This window comes from Rhinopithecus roxellana, chromosome 8 (assembly GCF_007565055.1).
Source record: "Rhinopithecus roxellana isolate Shanxi Qingling chromosome 8, ASM756505v1, whole genome shotgun sequence".
NCBI classification, from domain to species: domain Eukaryota; kingdom Metazoa; phylum Chordata; class Mammalia; order Primates; family Cercopithecidae; genus Rhinopithecus; species Rhinopithecus roxellana.
Window position 1 is genome coordinate 1,899,974 of NC_044556.1, and position 17,641 is coordinate 1,917,614.

At 58.4% G+C, this 17,641-nt stretch overlaps 2 protein-coding genes across 5 annotated transcripts in view; one reads left to right on the plus strand and one right to left on the minus strand.

Annotated features, from left to right (window-relative positions):
- The first annotated feature begins 658 nt into the window (after positions 1–658).
- On the plus strand, positions 659–6,633 carry NDUFB7 (NADH:ubiquinone oxidoreductase subunit B7). Its single transcript, XM_010361563.2, has 3 exons — positions 659–859; positions 5,786–5,954; positions 6,447–6,633. The coding sequence occupies exons 1-3, from the start codon at positions 748–750 to the stop codon at positions 6,577–6,579; spliced, it is 414 nt and encodes a 137-aa protein (XP_010359865.1). The 5' UTR covers positions 659–747; the 3' UTR covers positions 6,580–6,633.
- A 96-nt stretch (positions 6,634–6,729) lies between these two features.
- The window catches only part of TECR (trans-2,3-enoyl-CoA reductase), a 35,464-nt gene continuing 24,552 nt past the window's right edge, over positions 6,730–17,641 (minus strand). For 2 of the 4 annotated variants that reach the window (XM_010361565.2, XM_010361564.2), the window contains exons 2-13: positions 10,035–10,085; positions 9,369–9,420; positions 8,923–8,967; positions 8,722–8,825; positions 8,528–8,643; positions 8,338–8,443; positions 7,867–7,939; positions 7,732–7,775; positions 7,600–7,657; positions 7,436–7,524; positions 7,047–7,092; positions 6,730–6,966 (exon numbers count right to left, since the gene is read on the minus strand). In XM_010361565.2, the coding sequence (XP_010359867.1) occupies positions 6,839–6,966; positions 7,047–7,092; positions 7,436–7,524; positions 7,600–7,657; positions 7,732–7,775; positions 7,867–7,939; positions 8,338–8,443; positions 8,528–8,643; positions 8,722–8,825; positions 8,923–8,967; positions 9,369–9,420; positions 10,035–10,085 (912 nt within the window). In that variant the 3' untranslated portion in view covers positions 6,730–6,838. Of the gene's footprint in view, positions 6,967–7,046; positions 7,093–7,435; positions 7,658–7,731; positions 7,776–7,866; positions 7,940–8,337; positions 8,444–8,527; positions 8,644–8,721; positions 8,826–8,922; positions 8,968–9,368; positions 9,421–10,034; positions 10,086–17,641 lie in introns of all 4 variants that reach the window. The other 2 variants (XM_030935173.1, XM_030935172.1) reach the window with 1 other exon arrangement.

Here is a 17,641-nt window from a genome sequence, read left to right on the forward strand (position 1 = left end):
TATTGTGCCTTTTTTTTTTTTTTTTTTTTTTTTTTTTTTTTTGAGACGGACTCTGGCTCTGTCACCCAGGCTGGAGTACAGTGGCGGGATCTCGGCTCACTGCAAGCTCCGCCTCCCGGGTTCACGCCATTCTCCTGCCTCAGCCTCCTGAGTAGCGGGGACTACAGGCGCCCGCCACCTCGCCCGGCTGATTTTTTGTATTTTTAGTAGAGACGGGGTTTCACCGTGTTAGCCAGGATGGTCTCGATCTCCTGACCTTGTGATCCGCCCGCCTTGGCCTCCCAAAGTGCTGGGATTACAGGCATGAGCCACCGCGCCCGGCCGATATTGTGCCTTTTTAAAGAGAAATGTTAATGTTTTAGAAGAAAAAACTTTTTGGAAAATGATATGAAAAATAATTTTAATATGTGCTTTAGCCTCGGGCTACTAGAAGAGCCCCAGATAGGGTCGAGGGAGGCCTCAGTCCTACATCTTCCCCTTTTACTTTGCCCAGATGGATTTCCACGCTCAGGGAAGTCCCCTCTAGGGTCCAACCACATCCTGCGAGGGGACGCAGCACCTGTCCCGCCTCCGCCCGTCCGCGAGGTGACGCCAGGCGGACCGGAGAGATCCTCTGGAGTCCTTCATCTCTATGATCTCCACAGCGGCCTAAGCGACCCGGAAGCCGTGTCTGGCTGAGGGGTCAGTGGTTCCGGGTAGGAGGTAGGTGACCCTCGGCTGCTGCAGGAAACTGCAGCGACTGCAGCCATGGGGGCGCACCTGGTCCGGCGCTACTTGGGCGATGCCTCGGTGGAGCCCGACCCCTTGCAGATGCCAACCTTCCCGCCCGACTACGGCTTCCCCGAACGCAAGGAGCGCGGTGAGGCCCAATGCGCAGGCGCGACCAGAGGGCGTGGGGCGCGGGAGCCTGAACCCCCGAACCCCTGGAACCCCAAGACTGGGCTCTAACCTCAGGTGTTGTGTCTGGTTTTCGGTCTAGACTAGGAGTCCAGAGGACGTGCGTGACCCCGCCTGAGGGTGGAGGCATTCCAGGCCAAGGGCACGGCTTGAGCAAAAGCCAGGGTGCAAAAGTGAGACGACAAGTAGGGGATCGGGCAGGGATGCGGCGCGCAGAGCTCAGTCGAGTCTTTTTTTTTCTTTTGAGACAGAATCTCGCTTTTTCTTTCAGGCTAGAGTGCAGTGGCGTGGTCTCGACTCACTGCAGCCTCCACCTCCCAGGTTCAAGCGATTCTCCTGCCTCAGCCTTGCCAGTAGCTGGGATTACAGATGTGTACCACCACGCCCGGCTAATTTTTTGTATTGTTAGTAGAGACGGGGTTTCACCGTGTTAGCCAGGATGGTCTCGATCTCCTGACCTTGTGATCCGCCTGCCTCGGCCTCCCAAAGTGCTGGGATTACAGGCGTGAGCCACCACTCCCGGCCTCGGGCCGAGTCTTGGGAGACGTGGGAAGTCACGGGAGGGCAGGGACATGTTCATTGTACCCCTTTACTAATGTCGCTGCAATTGTGGTGCATGCACAAGAAAATAAGATTCGTGCCGCGAATACCATCCTGCAAAGTGCTTTGTTTTGCTTTAAGATGGGATCTTGCTCTCTTGTCCAGGCTGAGTGCAGTGGTGCCATCACAGCTCACTGCATCCTCGACCTCCTGGGCTCAAGCTATCCTCCTGCCTCAACCTTCCGAGTAGCTGGGACTATAGGAGCGTGCCAGGATGCCAGGCTGATTTTTTATTTTTTGTAGAGATAGGAGTCTTGCTATGTTGCCCAGGCTGGTGTCCAACTCCTGGGCTCAAGCGATCCTTCTGCCCAGCCTCCCAAAGTGCTAGGATTGCAGATGTGAGCCACTACGCCCGTAGGACGGTTTTTTGGTTCGTGTGTTTGTTTTTGCTTTTAATGTAGTAATATCACAGGCATACCGAGAGCCAGCTCTGGGCCACGTCCCACATTAGGAACCGCGGATACAGCAGGGAACTGGAAGAATGCAGGCACTGTCTCCAGAGAACTCACAGCACAGTGGGAAGGATGGTGGAATCAGGCAGGGTGGTGTCAAGGCAGGCTTCCAGTAGGCAGCGGCTGGAAACAAAGACGTGAAGGGTGGCCGGGCGCGGTGGCTCATGTCTGTAATCCCAGCACTTTGGGAGGCTGAGGCGGGCAGATGACCTAAGGTCAGGAGTTCGAGACCAGCCTGGCCAACATGGGGAAACACCGTCTCTACTAAAAATACAAAAATTAAGGCCGGGCACGGTGGCTCATGCCTATAATCCCAGCACTTTGAGAGGCCGAGGTGGGCAGATCATGAGGTCAGGGGTTCAAGACCATCCTAGCCAATATGGTGAAACCCTGTCTCGACTAAAAATACAGAAATTAGCTGGGGGCATGGTGGTGTGCACCTGTAGTCCCAGCTACTCAGGAGGCTGAAGCAGGAGAATCGCTTGAACCCAGGAGGCAGAGGTTGCAGTGAGCTGAGATCACACCACTGCACTCCAACCTGGGCAACAGAGCAAGACTCCATCTCAAAAAAAAAAAAAATACAAAAATTAGGCTGGGCACGGTGTCTCACACCTGTAATCCCAGCATTTTGGGAGGCCAATGCCGGTGGATCACCTGAGGTCAGGAGTTCGAGACCAGCCTGGCCAATATGGTGAAACCCCGTCTCTACTAAAAATACAAAAATTAGCCAGGTGTGGTGGTGCGTGCCTGTAATCCCAGCTGTCTGGGAGGCTGAGGCAGGAGAATTGGCTGGAACCCGGCAGGCAGAGGTTGCAGTGAGCCGAGATAGGGCCACCACACTCCAGCCTGGGTGACAGAACGAGACTCTGTCTGGGGAAAAAAAAAAAAAAAAAAAGATGTGAAGGGGCACGAGTAGGGGTTGACCAGAGAGAGGTGGCAGAGCCAAAACTTCTAAGCAGAGGAGGGACACAGTCAGGTTTGGTCAGTCAAAAGGTCCCGCTGTCTGCTGAGCGGGTGACAAGCTTGAGACAGACCTCTAAGCAGCCTGGATTTGAGAGAAAGTTGGGAGATGGTATAATCACTCCAGTGTCCTCACTCCAGGTAGTCCTTCCGCCCCAGCTGAACCTGCAGTCCATTGGTCCGTCCACCTCCCTCCCATTGCCTCACATACCTTGCTTTGCCCAAGATCAGCTTTGCAAACGCTAGCAACCCGCTGCCCTTCTCTCTCGCTTACTCTGGATAAACTCACCTCTTTCCCTTCCTTGGTGCCTATCCCCGTGCAACTGAACATGATGCGGGGGAGATAAGAAAAAAAGAGCTCTAAGCTAGGCAAAATGGCTCATGCCCAATGCTTTGGGAGGCCAAGGCAGGAGGAGTGCTCAAGGCCAGAAGTTCAAGAATAGCCTGGGCAACATAGCAAGACCCTGTCTCTACAATTATTATTATTATTATTTTTTGATTAGCTGGGTGTGGTGGCACATTCCTGGAGTCCCTGCTGACTGGTCTCCCGATTGGTTCTCCAGTGGACTCTTCATGCTGCCTGGCCTTTCTATTATCTCCCTCCCTCCCTCCTAGACCACTGTCCCCTGCCCTCTCTTTCCTCCTTTCCACCCCCTTTCAGCCAGTCACTTTGCTAACTGCAACATCCGCCTTCCTGGTTCAAGCAGTTCTCCCGCGTCAGCCTCCCGAGTAGCTGGGATTAGAGGTGCGCACCACCGCACCTGGCTCATTTTTGTATTTTTGGTAGAGACAGGGTTTTACCATGTTGGCAAGGCTGATCTCGAACTCCAAACCGCAAGTGATCCACCCGCCTCAGCCTCCCAAAGTGCTGGGATTACAGGCATGAGCCACCGCGCCCGGCCCATATTTATTTATTTGTTTATAGAGATGGGCTCTCACTCTGTTGCTTAGTCTGGAGTGCACTGGTGCGGTTACCACCCACTGCAGCCTCAAACTCCTGGGTTCAAGGGATCCTCCCAAGTAGCTCTGCCTTCTCTGTGTGCACCACCGTGCCCAGATAACTTTATTATTTTTTCTAGACATGGGATCTTTCTGTGCTCCCCAGGCTGGTCTCCCTGATACTTAAGCACTGCCAGACACGCTGTGGTGCTCTGTCTTCTGTCTGTTCTGTGTCTCCCTCCCAGGGCAGGGACACTTGTGTGTCGTGTTCCGTGCTGTATCCCCACCACTAAGCACACAGTAGGCGGTCTAAAGTCCTTGCTGCTAGCTGATTATAAGTTTGAGACAAAAGAGGGAGGAGTCTAGGATTGCCACCTGGAGCTCCAAGTGCTGATAGGGAACAGCCAGGGGCTGCAGGTGATACCCAGGCCTGGGGCTCAAGCGAGGTGTGGGGTGGAGGGACCACATCGGGCTCATCTACATAAGGGGTGGCAGCAGAGAAAAAGGCTCTCAGTCTGGACGCGGTGGCTAACACCTGTAATCCCAGCACTTTGGGAGGCCAAAGTGGGTGGATCACCTGAGGTCACGAGTTCGAGACCAGCCTGACTAACATGGCGAAACCCTATCTCTACTAAAAATACAAAAAATAGCCAGGCATGGTGGTGGACGCCTGTGGTTCCAGCTACTTGGGAAGCTGAGGACAGGAGAATCGCTTGAACCTGGGAGACAGAGGTTGCAGTGGGCTGAGATCTTGCTACTGCCCTCCAGCCTGGGTGACAGAGTGAGACTCCATCTCAAAAGAAAAGAAAAGAAAAGAAGAAGGCTGTCAGAACAAAGCTTAACGTAAGGCAGCCATAGAGATGGGAGGAAACCTGGGAAGGCGGGATGTGGGAGGAGCCACAGGAAAGAAGGAAGTGGGAGGCTGGGGTCCTGGGCTGTTGGGTGGCCCTGTGAGAGCCCCTGTCTGGGCAGTGAGAGGGTGGGACAGAAGCCAGAGAATGGAACAAGGGGCAGGAGAGGAGGACCTGGGCCTGAGTGGGATGAGACAATCACAGCTGGGAAGCAGAGGGGAGAGAAGCCAGCCTGGGATGACTGCCATTGAGATGTGAATATGTCTCCTCTCACTTGCGCAAATGGGAAAGAGCTGGGACCAAGAAAAATGTGGACGTCAGGAGGGCTAGGGAGGCTGGGTCTGAGGGAGGCAGCGGGGAACAAGTGCAGGATCGCCAGGCACAGGCTCCGGGGTGGATGTCCAAGGTTCCTCAGGCTCCCGTCAGCCTCCTGAAGGTTGATTTGTCCGGAGTCGGGTTTGCTAGGTGAGTGGGGCACTGGGACCCAGATACTAGTCCAGCTGTCTTCTGAGCCCACGCCTAAGGATCTTACAGGTACTGTTAGCTCAGTGGATGCTCAGGTAACTTCCATGACCTGACAGTCAGTTCTGAGGCTCAGAGAGAGGCCACGCCGCCGGCCAGTGCAGAGCTGGGACTCAGGCGGGTTGCAGACAAGAAAGGCTAGGAGTGCTGACTGGAGCTCCAGGTGCAGGTGGAGAGTCTGAGGGGGTACTCTGGGAGAAGGTGGATTCTGAGCTTGGACTCTGGAGAGCGGGGCTGTAGAGAGTTAGGGACGGGCATCCCTGCGGGAGGAGAGGCAAGGATCCAGCGCAGGATGTTGAGGTGCCTCAGGGTGATGGGGAGCCACCTTCTCCTATCTGGGCTTTGGTGTCTGGAGTTGCCTTTGTGCAAATTAGAAAAGGAGGCCCCTTCAGGACAGTGCGTCCGTCAAAGGCGTCTGCTATCCACTACCATCTGCCACCTGGATGTTAATGGGGGACACCCTGAGCTGTGGCTTCCTAATGCCGTGTGCCTCGGTCCCCTGGGGATCCCTGGAATTGGGGTGGGAGGCCTTCAGCCTGGTTGAGCCCCGTCCACTCCCTGCAGAGATGGTGGCCACACAGCAGGAGATGATGGACGCGCAGCTGAGGCTCCAGCTGCGGGACTACTGTGCCCACTACCTCATCCGGCTGCTCAAGTGCAAGCGCGACAACTTCCCCAACTTCCTGGCTTGCAAACAGGAGCGGCACGACTGGCACTACTGCGAGCACCGCGAGTGAGAACCCCCACACCAGCCCCCCAACACCCTCGGCCCGCAACACCCCACACCCCCAGCCTTCCACAACCCCGGCCCACCCAAGCACCCCATACCCCCGGCTCACCTGAGCCCCCTGCCAACCACCACAGCCTGCATGCCACCCAGGCCCTGGCCTCTGGCAGGATGTGGCTCCAGAGGCCAGGGACCTGAACTGCCACTGAGGTTTCTAGCCAGGCCCCACCTTAGTCCCAGAGAGGGCTTTCTAGGGGCCTGTTGGATGGGGACAGGGCAGGTGGCTGAAGCCACCTAGGGGAGTGGCCAAGCCCAGGTTCCAGTGGGAAGCCCTGCCATCTGCGTGGACAGACCCCAGACCTAAACCACAGGCACTCGGGTCTGTCGTCTTCAGAGGCCTCCCCCACAGTGCTGTGGGACAGCCCCTTTACTTCCCAGGGCTTGGAGGGCGTGTGCTGGCCAGGGACCCTGACAGCCCCTCTCGTGCTTTTCCCTCAGCTATGTGATGCGCATGAAGGAGTTTGAGCGGGAGCGGAGGCTCCTCCAGCGAAAGAAGAGGCGGGAGAAGAAGGCGGCAGAGTTGGCCAAAGGCCAGGGACCCGGGAAAGTGGACCCCCAGGTGGCCCTGTAGGGGGTGCACTCCCCACCCTATGGACCAGTCAAATAAAAGCCTTCAGGCCCCTCACCAGAGTCCACTCTTACGGCGCCAACGCGAGGGTGGGCAGAGAGCGAGGGGCATGTGGTGGTCCCCACCCCCGGACAGAAACACACACAGCCCGAGTCCGACAGGGGCAGGCGGGGTTTATTCCGAGTGCTGGAGAGCTGTGGGCCCCACTCCTCCCCCAGAATGCCACCCGGGTGAGGGGCTGAGCCCCAGCAGGGATGAGCGCTCAGAGCAGGAAGGGGATGATGGGCATGCGCAGGGGTGGGTAGTCCCGGAACTCCTTCAGGTAGCTGCGGTGCTTGCCCTTGGCCCAGATGGTCATCTGGGTGAAGCCCACCAGGGAGAACAGGGCCACTGCAGGAAAGAACAGGCGTCAGGGAGGAGCTACAGGCCTGGAGGGGCAGGGCCCCGCCGAGGGAGGGCGGCAGGCTCACCTGGGAGACACTGCGTCATGATGGCGAAACCGATCCAGGACCCCACCTGTGGGCAGGGGCGGAGGGTGAGGGTGGGCAGGGCGGGACAAGGCCCGCTGTTCCGCCAGCCTCGCACCCTGTGGCTGTTCTGGACTCAAGTCAGCCACCTCCCCCAGCCCCTGCTTTCTGAGTCAGGGATGGGAACCCAATTCCAGTGGAGGCGGGGCTGTATACTGCGAAAGCCCAATGGAACACGCCTCCCGGTGCCTACAGCAGGGAGGCCGCAGTCTCCACCTCCCAATGCTCCCAATGCAAAAGCAGCTGCCCAGCCAGGCGCCCCCTCCTAGGGGTTGGCCCCTCCATATGGGACTCCAAGTCCCAGGGCAGAGAGGGGTAAGGCATCCCCTCACCTCGTAGGTATAGTTGGGGCAGGACACCAGCAGGAAGAGCCACGTGAAGGGGTTCTTGGTGGGGTATGGGATCTTCCGGGTCTTGGACCCTGGAAGGCAAGACAGGAGAAAGTCAGAGCCCCTCACCCAGCCCAGCTGTCCCCCTGCCCCCAGCAGGCACTCACCAGCGGGCCGCAGGTCCCGCAGGGCCATGTGGATGGAGAAGTTGCCGAGCTGGCAGATCTGTCAGAGAAGCAGGATCAGCCTAGGGTTGCCCAGACTCCCCCCCAACCCGTCCCCACACCCAGCCTCCTTACCACAAAGATGGCGAGCGCCAGTTTCACCTGCTGAGCTCCATAGGCTGCAGAGGAAGCAGAGAGGGGAGGCCAATGAAGGGAGGACCCGGTGGGTGGGGGCTGTGGGGGAGGGAAGGACGGTCTGAGGCCACTTACTAGGGGGCGTGTAGAGAGGGTGGTTGATGTAATAGGCCATCCACGCGGCGAAGCCCCAGTAGTAGGTGCAGTTCTGAAAGGGAGCGGGGCAGGGATGGGACCTGGGCCAGCGCCGGGCAGGGCAGATTCTGTCTCATCCCTAGGGGCCTAGGAGCATGGTGGGGAAGGGCAGGAGGGGCCTTGGGGCGGGACTGGGGAGGATAGGCAGGGCCAAGGGGTGAGGCTAGAGCAGGGTTCTATGAGGGTGTAGTGGACAGGAGGGGCCTAGGGGTAAAACTGGAGCGGGGCTGGGGAGGACGGGCAGGGCCTAGAGACTCTGCAGGGGCGGGGCTGGGGAGGTTAGGCGGGGCCTAGGAGTAGGGCTCTGCGAGGGCGTAGTGGAAGATAGGAGGGGCTATGGGGTAGGGCTCGATGTGGACGGGGTGAGGCCGAAAGGCCGGGCTTAGGGGTGAGGCGGGGGCGGGCTCTCACCTTGAAGATGTTGCGCAAAGGCATGGTGCCATGGGAGAAACGGTGAACGAAGAGCGTCTCCAGCAGGCGCTTGACGTAGTGGAATGAGTGGCAGATGCAGGCGAGGCTGGTAGGGGGGAGCGGGCTCAGCTGGGGCTGGTCCAGCAGGTCTTCTGCCTTCCCCTACCCTCCTCCCGCCTGCCCCACTTACTGCACCACCGTGTGCCGACTGGACGTGAAGTCGTATTTGTGGCCATAGATGAAGGGCACTCGGAAGTAGAAGAGCAGGTAGATGAAAAGGGGCCCCGCGTACTCTGTTAGGAAGACCTGAGGGAAGAGGGAGGCAAGATGAGTCACCCAATGTGTCTGATGGGAAAGGAGGCCGTGGGTAGGGTCAGGACTCACCGTCACCCAACTGATCTGGGCCCCCAGGTCCCGGAAGTAGAGCGTGGCTGTGGTGCCCACGGGCAGCTTCTGTAGAACATCCTCATCCTTCAGGGACTTGCCCTCTGCAGAGAGGCGGGCCAGGGCTCAGGGGCTGCCCGGGCCTTCTCCCACTGCCACCCAGGAGCCTAGGGGGCGGGCTGAGCGGAGAGCTGTACTCACTGGGGTCCAGGCGGAGGGACTGGCGGGCGGGGTACCACTGCGGATCTGCGGGGAGAACAGGGCGGTCACAGCCCACAGACTGGCAGGGCTCAGCCGGTCCGCTGCCCAGTCGCTGTGCCAGCTTCTCAGGGTTCCCAGGGTGCAGGGACCCCAGGACTCCACAGCTCCTCCCACCCGGGGGCAAAGCCTCAGGCCTGTGCAGTTCCAGGACACAGGCCGGAAGAGCGCGGGCAGAAGCAGGATCTTGTCCTTCCCAGAGCCCAGCAAGGGCGTTCCTGCGGCGTGCCACGTGGGGGCGCCTGCCCCAGTCACGCCCCAGAAGCCTAGGCCACGCTCGGGCATCTCTGCAGGCCCCTGGGAGAGGGGTGCAGGATGGGATCCCTCCCACCCTAAGGTCCCTGGTCAGAGGGGTTGCAGAGGGCAGCGTGGCCAGGCCTAGGACTCACGGGTCTTGGTGAAGAGGTTCTTGATCTCCGCAATGGTGGCGTGGGGCTCCACCTGGAGGAAGCACAGGCGCAGGGACGTCAGCTCTGCGGGGAGCCCAGACCCAGGACGGGGAGGTAATGAAGGGGATGGCAGGCTTGGGGTTGGGCTGCAGCTATGGGAAGGGGGAAGGGCTGGGGTCTGGAAGGCAGAGGCCTGGACAATCAGGGAAGAAGCAGCGAGGGCCCTGCCAGTGCAGTGACAGCAGGGGTCTGGGGCTCCAGTTTTACCCTCAGCCAGCAGGCCCCCAGCCCAGCTAGTGACAGATTAAGCAAGGGAAGGCAAGCCTGCTTCTCTGGCCCTCCTTTCTACTCCTCACCCATGACTCCCCCGGGCGCAAAGGCCCTCTTTCCTCCCCAGGGACAGCCCAAGCCCCTTCCCCCAGGGGCAAGGCTCAGCAGGGGCAAGGCCACTCCTCCACCGCCCTCCCAGGACCAAAATCCCCGCAGGGTCTACTGAGACTCCCATGCCTCCACTTCCCCGCCACACCCAGGGGACGGGGCTATCTACCCTACCCCAAGTGAGGGCATACCCCTCCACAGGGCCCCACTGGACAGCTCCTGGGCTGGAAGGAGGGGGGTCTCGGGCCCAGGGCCCTTGGCCCAGTGCAGCCCATGTTCCGGTCCTACCTTGTCCAGGAAACACAGCTTCTCCCTTGTCTTTGCATCCAGAATCTCCACCTCGAAGAAGAGAACAGCCTTTTTAGGTTTCTTGGCCACCTTTGGGGGTGCGGGCCTGGGGAGCCCATTGAGGCCAGGGAGGAGACCTGGGGTAGCCTCCCGGGCCACCAAGTTCAAGCTCATGTCCATGCCGCCTGCCACCAGCCCTGCCACTCAGCTCTGCCCACGGTGGCCAGCAGCCCCAGCTGCCAGCCGTCAGCCCCCACCACCGACCTCCCCACGCGAAGCAGCCCTGGGCCGGGCAAGCGCGATCAAATTCTGCCGCGGTGCTGGAAAGGAGCCCGTGCCGGCCCTGGCACTGCCGGCTTCTGTGCCAGATGTAACCCGAGTGGCAACCACAGCCACAGCCCAGCTAAATATAAAACCACCCCGGACTGCGCCCCCCTCCCAGGAGCCATGCCACAGACCTTCTCTGAGGAGGGTTTAGGAGTTGACCCCCAGCAGCCAGGCTGCCCTGAAAGCAGTTTTTGAGTGGTCAGTCCCTCAACAGCACCAGCACAGGGAAAGCCCCAGGGGCAGGCATGGCGACACCTCCCAGCCCCCACCCTGCACAGAGCCAGCGGCCTGAGGAGAGTGAGAGGCCGAGAGGCCAGCAGGCCATGCAGGCCCCAGCTCGCAGCTCAGGCCTAGGGAGTTCACTGGGCTTGGAGAAATCCCAGCTATTTTGAGAATCCGCGAGACAGATCATCCACTTCCCCTTCGGAGCTGTAAGAGACACTTCGGATTATTTTCCTTGTGCATGTGTGTTACCAGGGAGGTGACAGATTCCGGAGTTATGGGTGCAGAGAGCCTCTCTCAGAGTGTGTAAAGGATCAGGGTGCTTGGAAGTTTTAGGCAAGCGCCTCCAGTCTGGGCTGATGAGGCCTCCCCGACCTTCCTCCCCACCCACTTCTCACCTTGTAGCCACCTGAGGCAGGCTTCCCACTGAGTCAGCCTAAACACTGCACCCTACCCAGGACCTGGACCCCGCTAAAGCCCGGCGCTTCCTGCGTCCAAGAGCCAGGCCTGTGCCAGCCCCTAAGGGAGGAGTCCGGCCCAGCCCTCCCTGAGCCCCCAGGCCAGTGATTAACAATGGGGGTGCAGAGGGGCAGGGCTGGAAGGAGACAGCCCCTGCAGATCTGACCCACCCTATGCAGGGATCAGTGCAATCCTATTACACAGGGGTCATGGCAAGCAGGCAGGCCTGATACCAAGTCAGCCACCGGCCAGCAATTCTTGGGGGACCCTTCCTACCCACAGAACCCCCAGCGGGGGCCCCCAGAGGCTGCCTGAGGAAAAGGAGCAGGACATAACACTCAGAAACAAACCTCTGGGCCGGGGCCATCCCAGGGCAGGTCCACCAACCCAGAGCCCAGGGAGACTGGGTCATGGCAGCTAGGGCCACCCTGAGGGAGAGGGCACCACGGTCAAGCCAGAGAAGGTGGGCACCCCTCCTGCACACTCCCAACGACAGTGGGAGACAAGGGGGCTTGGTGGCCTGCACTCGGGAACCGTAACCAGCCCTGCCTTGTAGTCCCTGGGGGACCCCAGGCATGTCGCCTCTCTCTAGGTCTCAGAAGGGGGCAGGTAGGAGGCGGACTACCTCCCAGGATTGCGAGGGTCCCCTGAGATGGTGCGTGGGGTGCACCAGGTGACCCCTGACAGACGGACGCACCCCATGGGATGGGAGGCATTGTTGCCTGGGGGTTTGGTTCAGATCCCCACTCCCCTGCTGACCTAGCGGTTCACCACACCATGGGGGCCTATTTCCCCAGCTATGACACACTCGCCCCCACTTCCTGGACAGGAGGGTGGGAATGGGCCCGGCAGTCAGGAAATTCTGGCCCATGGGGCCTCCTGAGTCCCTGCTGTCAACTCCAGGCACTGCCTGGCCATGTGGCCTCTAGGGGAAGGTTACTGAGCTCCTCCAAGCCACAGCGATAACAAGGCCAAAGAGCTGGCACATGGAGGGGCCAGAAAAAAGAGCTCGGTCACACCACGCGGGACGTCTGACCCCACCAAGGGGATTTGTGGGAGAGGGACAGAGGACAGGGGGCGGGATGCACGGGAAAGGGTTAGCACAGCAGGGCCCTGGGCGGGCACGCGGCCTGCCCTGTGGCTGCAGGTATATTAATAGTTCCCGGGCCCCAGACAGGCAGTGCCCACATGCTTCTGAGCCCGTGTGGCCCGCAGGAAGGCAGCCCGGCGTCCACAGGGAGAGGAGGCCTCTGAGTTCCTGCTGAACCACTCAACAGCTTAAAATACAACCAGCCCCTCTCCCTGTCCAGCCAGCTGCTAGGGGGAGGGGTGAAATCCTACCCTGCTCCCCCCAACCTGGGCACCGAACCAGGGCCCAGGAGGGAGAGTACGGCCATCGGGGTCCCGGCTAGCTGCTGGGAGAGGACGCCAGGCTGCGGCAGGAGGGGGCGGCCGAGAGAGGGGCCACACGCACAGCTGCAGCAGCGGCGCCCAGGCCAGCCTGAGCCCAAGGAGAGGAGACGCCCGAGCCTGCAAGGAGGTAAGCCCGGGCCGCAGGGCAGCGCCTAGGGGCCCCTAGGGACAGGAATGCCCAAGGCTAGGGCCACCTGGGCAGGATGAGTCCTCAGTGGGACGGCTGCCCCTCTCCCGTTTCCTGCCCCAAATCCCTAGCTCATCGGCCATCTCCTCCTAGAGAGACAGAAAGGCTCTGGGGGGGGGGGGGGGGGGGAGCATGAGACTTCTCCATACTATTTTTGCAATTCCCCGTGTCTCTATTTTTTTTTTTTTTTTTTTTTTTTTGAGATGGAGTCTCACTCTGTCGCCCAGGATGGAGTGCAGTGGTGCAATCTCGGCTCACTGCAACCTCCACCTCCCAAGTTCAAACGATTCTCCTGACTCAGCCTCCCGAGTAGCTGGGATTACAGGCACACACCACCACATCCAGCTCATTTTTTGTATTTTAGGAGAGATGGAGTTTCACCATGTTGCCCAGGCTGGTCTCAAATTCCTGAGTTTAGGCAATCCGCCCACCTGGCCCGGCCTATAATTATTTCTAAGTAACAAAGTTAAGTAAGATATTCCAGGTGGGGTAAAAGAAGTAAGTTACGCTAAGTGAGACAAGCCAGACACAAAGGGTCCCATATCTATGTCAAATGCCCAGAGCAGACGACAGGCCAGGGGCTGGGCGGGGGTGGGGGGGCAATGGGGAGTGGCTGCTGCTGGGTCTTCTTTAGGAGTGAGGAAAATGTTCTGGAACGAGACAGAGGTGGAGGCTGCACGATGCTGCGTGTGCACTCAATGCCACTGTTCACTTTTAAATCGGTTAGTTTCATGTTACGTGAATTTCACCTCAATAAATTATTTTTCAACGGGGTGTGGGGTAACAAACAGGCCCCAAGTACCCATCAAAATAAAAACAGTTGGATGGGAGGAGCAGGAGAGGTTCCCCACCCCCAGAGGACGGGCCGAATGTGAGACGTCAAGGCCTCCGCGACCCACATCCCACTGCCACCCCAACCTCTGCTCTGTGCCTGCCACACACACACACACACACACATATATATATACACACCTGCCCAGGCCTGAGGCCAGCAGGGGGCAGGGGCTCCCAGGGGAAGCCCAAGGCTGCAGAGGGCACAGGAAGCTGCTGAACAGAGCCCCAGGCAGGGGGTCCTGAGCACAGACAGGGAGACGGCAGGCTCTGGCTCCATCTCCAGGAGAAGCGGTGAGGCAGGGAGGAGAGGCAGGCCCTCTGAGGAAGCCCACAGAGCTACGGGGCTGGGAGGGGCTGAGATGCTCTGGGCGGATGAAGGGATACCTGTGGGAGGGGGCTACTGGTGTCAGCGAAGACGATGGGCAGGGAGAGGGCAGGAACCGGCAGGCAGGCAGGCGCTCTGGCCTGGGGCACGGGCTGGTGGCTCTGCCAGCCTGTGGCTCTGTGATGACAGTTCACTAGCCTGAGAGGAATTCTCACCAGGAGGCCCAAGATTCCCGGGCCAGCCAAGAGCAACTCGTGGCAGCACGAGGTCAGGGCAGGGCCAAGAGCCAGGACACAGGGTGGGGTGCGAAGCCCACCCTGCAGGAGAGGAGCAGGGGCAAGGTTTGTGCCTCCCAAGCCCGGAGGGGAGTGTCACAAGCAACAGGGCCCCTGTCTTCACTGTCTTTGTGATCATGAAGATATTACTAATGGGGTCAGGAGGAGTGAAAAGGGGGGCTCTCGTTTTCTAAGCACGTGTCACAGCTGCTGGGATTGCGCCCGCCTGGTGGGCGAACAACCCAGAGAAGCAGACCTGCCCATTTACTAGCTGTGTGGCCCTGGACAAGTTACTCAACCTCTCTGAACCTCCATATCCTCATGGCAAAGTGGGCTGCCCCCACCTGCCATCTGACAGGGTTACCGTAATCATCCCCAGTTTAGGATGAATCTTATTAAGAATAAATATGACTGGGCGCGGTGGCTCACGCCTGCAATCCCAGCACTTTGGGAAGCCAAGGCGGGTGGATCACGAGGTCAGGAGATCGAGACCATCCTGGCTAACATGGTGAAACTCCATCTCTATTAAAAATACAAAAAAATTAGCCGGGCGTGGTGGCGGGCGCCTGTAGTCCCAGCTACTCGGGAGGCTGAGGCAGGAGAATGGCGTGAACCCGGGAGGCGGAGCTTGCAGTGAGCCGAGATTGCAGCCACTGCACTCCAGTCTGGGAGACACAGCAAGACTCTGTCTCAAAAAAAAAAGAATAAATATGATGACTGGGCACGGTGGCTCATGCCTGTAATCCTAGCACTTTAGGAGGCCAAGGCGGGCGGACTACCTGAGGTCAGGAGTTCAAGACTAGACTGGACAACATGGTGAAACCCTGTCTCTACTAAAAATATAAAAATTAGCTGGGCATGGTGGTGCACGCCTGTAATTTCAGCTACTCAGGAGGCTGTGGCAGGAGTACTGTTTGAACCCAGGAGGCAGAGGTTGCAGTGAGCTGATACTGCACCACTGCACTCCAGCCTGGGAGACAGAGCAAGACCCTGTCTCAAAAAAATAAGTAAGTATGATTAGACCAACACTAGCAGAACAGCCATTCCAGGTGCACAAGGGGGCCAAGCCCTGGCAGGACCCACAGGCCCCTTCTCCCGGGACACTGACCATGCTCTTGAAGAGGCCCATCCACAGGAAGCCAGGGCCAGAGAGCTGGTGCAGTGACGCCTCGCCCAGCTGGCCACAGTGAATCCAAACCCTAACAATAGCGAGATACCTTCAGTGCAGAGGCCGAGCTGACCCGTCACCACCGGGATGACTGGCAGCAAGCGGCAGTGACTGCGACGCTCTCCACTGCCCCCTTGTGGCCGCACAGCCTCACTCCCGCCTGCTGGAAGGGCGCCCGCAGCAGCCGGCTCAGGCACAGTCCCAAAGCCGATGTCAGGGAGGGAGGGAGACAGCTCTGGTGCAGAACGGGACCTTAACCCTGGCCCTGCCACCAGCCAAGAGAGCTCAGGGAGCCTGCATTCGTTATCCATTCATTCATTCCTGCCTCCCTCCATCCCACATCCCAGGCCCTGTTCCAGCTCCCGGGATATGGCAGTGAAACACACCAAGCCAGCCTCTGGGGTTCATGGGACCTGAATTCTAGGCTGTGCGTGCTGGGGAAGCAGGGGGTGGGGGCAGACAGCCACTAGCATGTTTTGTCACCAAGAGTTGTGAACAAAACTAGAAGGCTGAGGGGGAGGTCAGATTTAGGTCCGATTTTTTTTTTTTTTTTTTTTTTTTTTGAGACAGAGTCTCGCTGTCGCCCAGGCTGTAGTGCAGTGGTGCGATCTCGGCGCACTACAACCTCCCAGAGGATGGCCATTTTAGAGTGGTCAGGGAAGGCCTTTCTGAGAAAGGGGCATGTGAACAAAGGCCAGTAAGACAGTGGGGGAACCAGTGCAGTCCAGGCAGAGGGAACAGTAAGTGCCAAGGCCCTGAGGCTGCACTATACCTAGCATGTCTCAACAGGAAGGAGGCCTGTGTGGCCTGAGCAGAGTCAGTCAGGGAGAGAGTGGGAGGAGGTGAGGGCAGAAAGATGATGTGGTGGTCTGTGCCACAGCTTTGTGGGCCACGGGGAGGACGTTAGCTTTTACTCTGAGTGAAGTGGCAGCCGTAGAGGGTTCTTGAGCAGAGGAGGGATGAGACTTGGCTCAGGTTCAAGACTTGGCTTCCCCAGCTTTACCTGCTTGCCACTGTTGGGTGGAAGAGCCTGGAGGAGTGAGGGCAGGAGCTGGGAGCAAGGAAGGAGCTGCAGAGAGGTGAAAAGTGGGCTGGGCGCAGTGGCTTACACCTGGAATCCCAGCACTTTGGGAGGCTGAGACAGAAGGACCACTTAAGCTCAGGAGTTCAGAACCAGCTTGGGCAAAATAGCAAGGCTCCACCTCTACAAAAATTATTTATAAAAATTAGCTGGGTCCGGCCAGGAGCAGTGGCTTGTGCCTGTAACCCTGGCACTTTGGGAGGCCGAGGCGGACGGATCACAAGGTCAGGAGATCGAGACCATCCTGGCTAACACGGTGAAACTCCGTCTCTACTAAAAATACAAAAAATTAGCTGGGCATGGTGGCAGGCGCCTGTAATCCCAGCTACTCAGGAGGGTGAGGCAGGAGAATGGCATGAAGCCGGGAAGTGGAGCTTGCAGTGAGCCAAGATCGCACCACTGCACTCCATCCTGGGCGACAGAGCAACACTTCGTCTCAAAAAAAAAAAAAAAAAAAAATTATCTGGGTCTAGGCACGGTGGTTCATGCCTGTAATCCCAGCGCTTTGGGAGGCTGAGGCAGGCAGATCACCTGAGTTCAGGAGTTTGAGATGAGCCTAACCAACATAGTAAAACCCCATCTCTACTAAAAATACAAAAATTAGCTGGATAGGGTGGCGCACACCTGTAATCCCAGCCACTTGGGAGACTGAGGCACAAGAATCACTTAAACCCAGGAGACAGAGGTTGTAGTGAGCCGAGATTGTGCCACTGCACTCCAGCCTGGGCAACAGAGTGACACTCTGTCTAAAAAATAATAATAATAATGAATAAATAAAAATACAAAAGAAATAGCTGGACATGGAAGTGGGCGCCTGTAATCCCAGCTACTCAGGAGGCTGAGGCGGGAGAATTGCTTGAACCCAGGAGGTGGAGGTTGCAGTGAGCTGAGATCGCACCACTGCACTCCAGCCTGGGCCACAGAGCAAGACCCTGTCTCAAAAAATAAAAATAAAAAATTAGCCAGGTGTGGTGGCTCGTACCTATAGTCCCACCTACTCCTCAGGGGCTGAGGCAGGAGGACCGCTTAAGCCTAGGAGTTCAAGGCTGCAGTGAGCCATGATTGCGTTACTGCATTCCAGCCTGGGTGACAAAGCAAGGCCCTGCCTCAAAAAAAAAAAAAAAAAAAACAAGGCCAGGTGCGGTGGCTCACGCCTGTAATCCCAGCACTTTGGGAGGCTGAGGCAGGCGGATCACTAAGTCAAGAGATCAAGACCAGCCAGGCTAACATGGTGAAACCCCATCTCTACCGAAACTACAAAAATTAGCTGGGCATGGTGGTGCATGCCTGTAGTCCTAGCTACTCAGGAGGCTGAG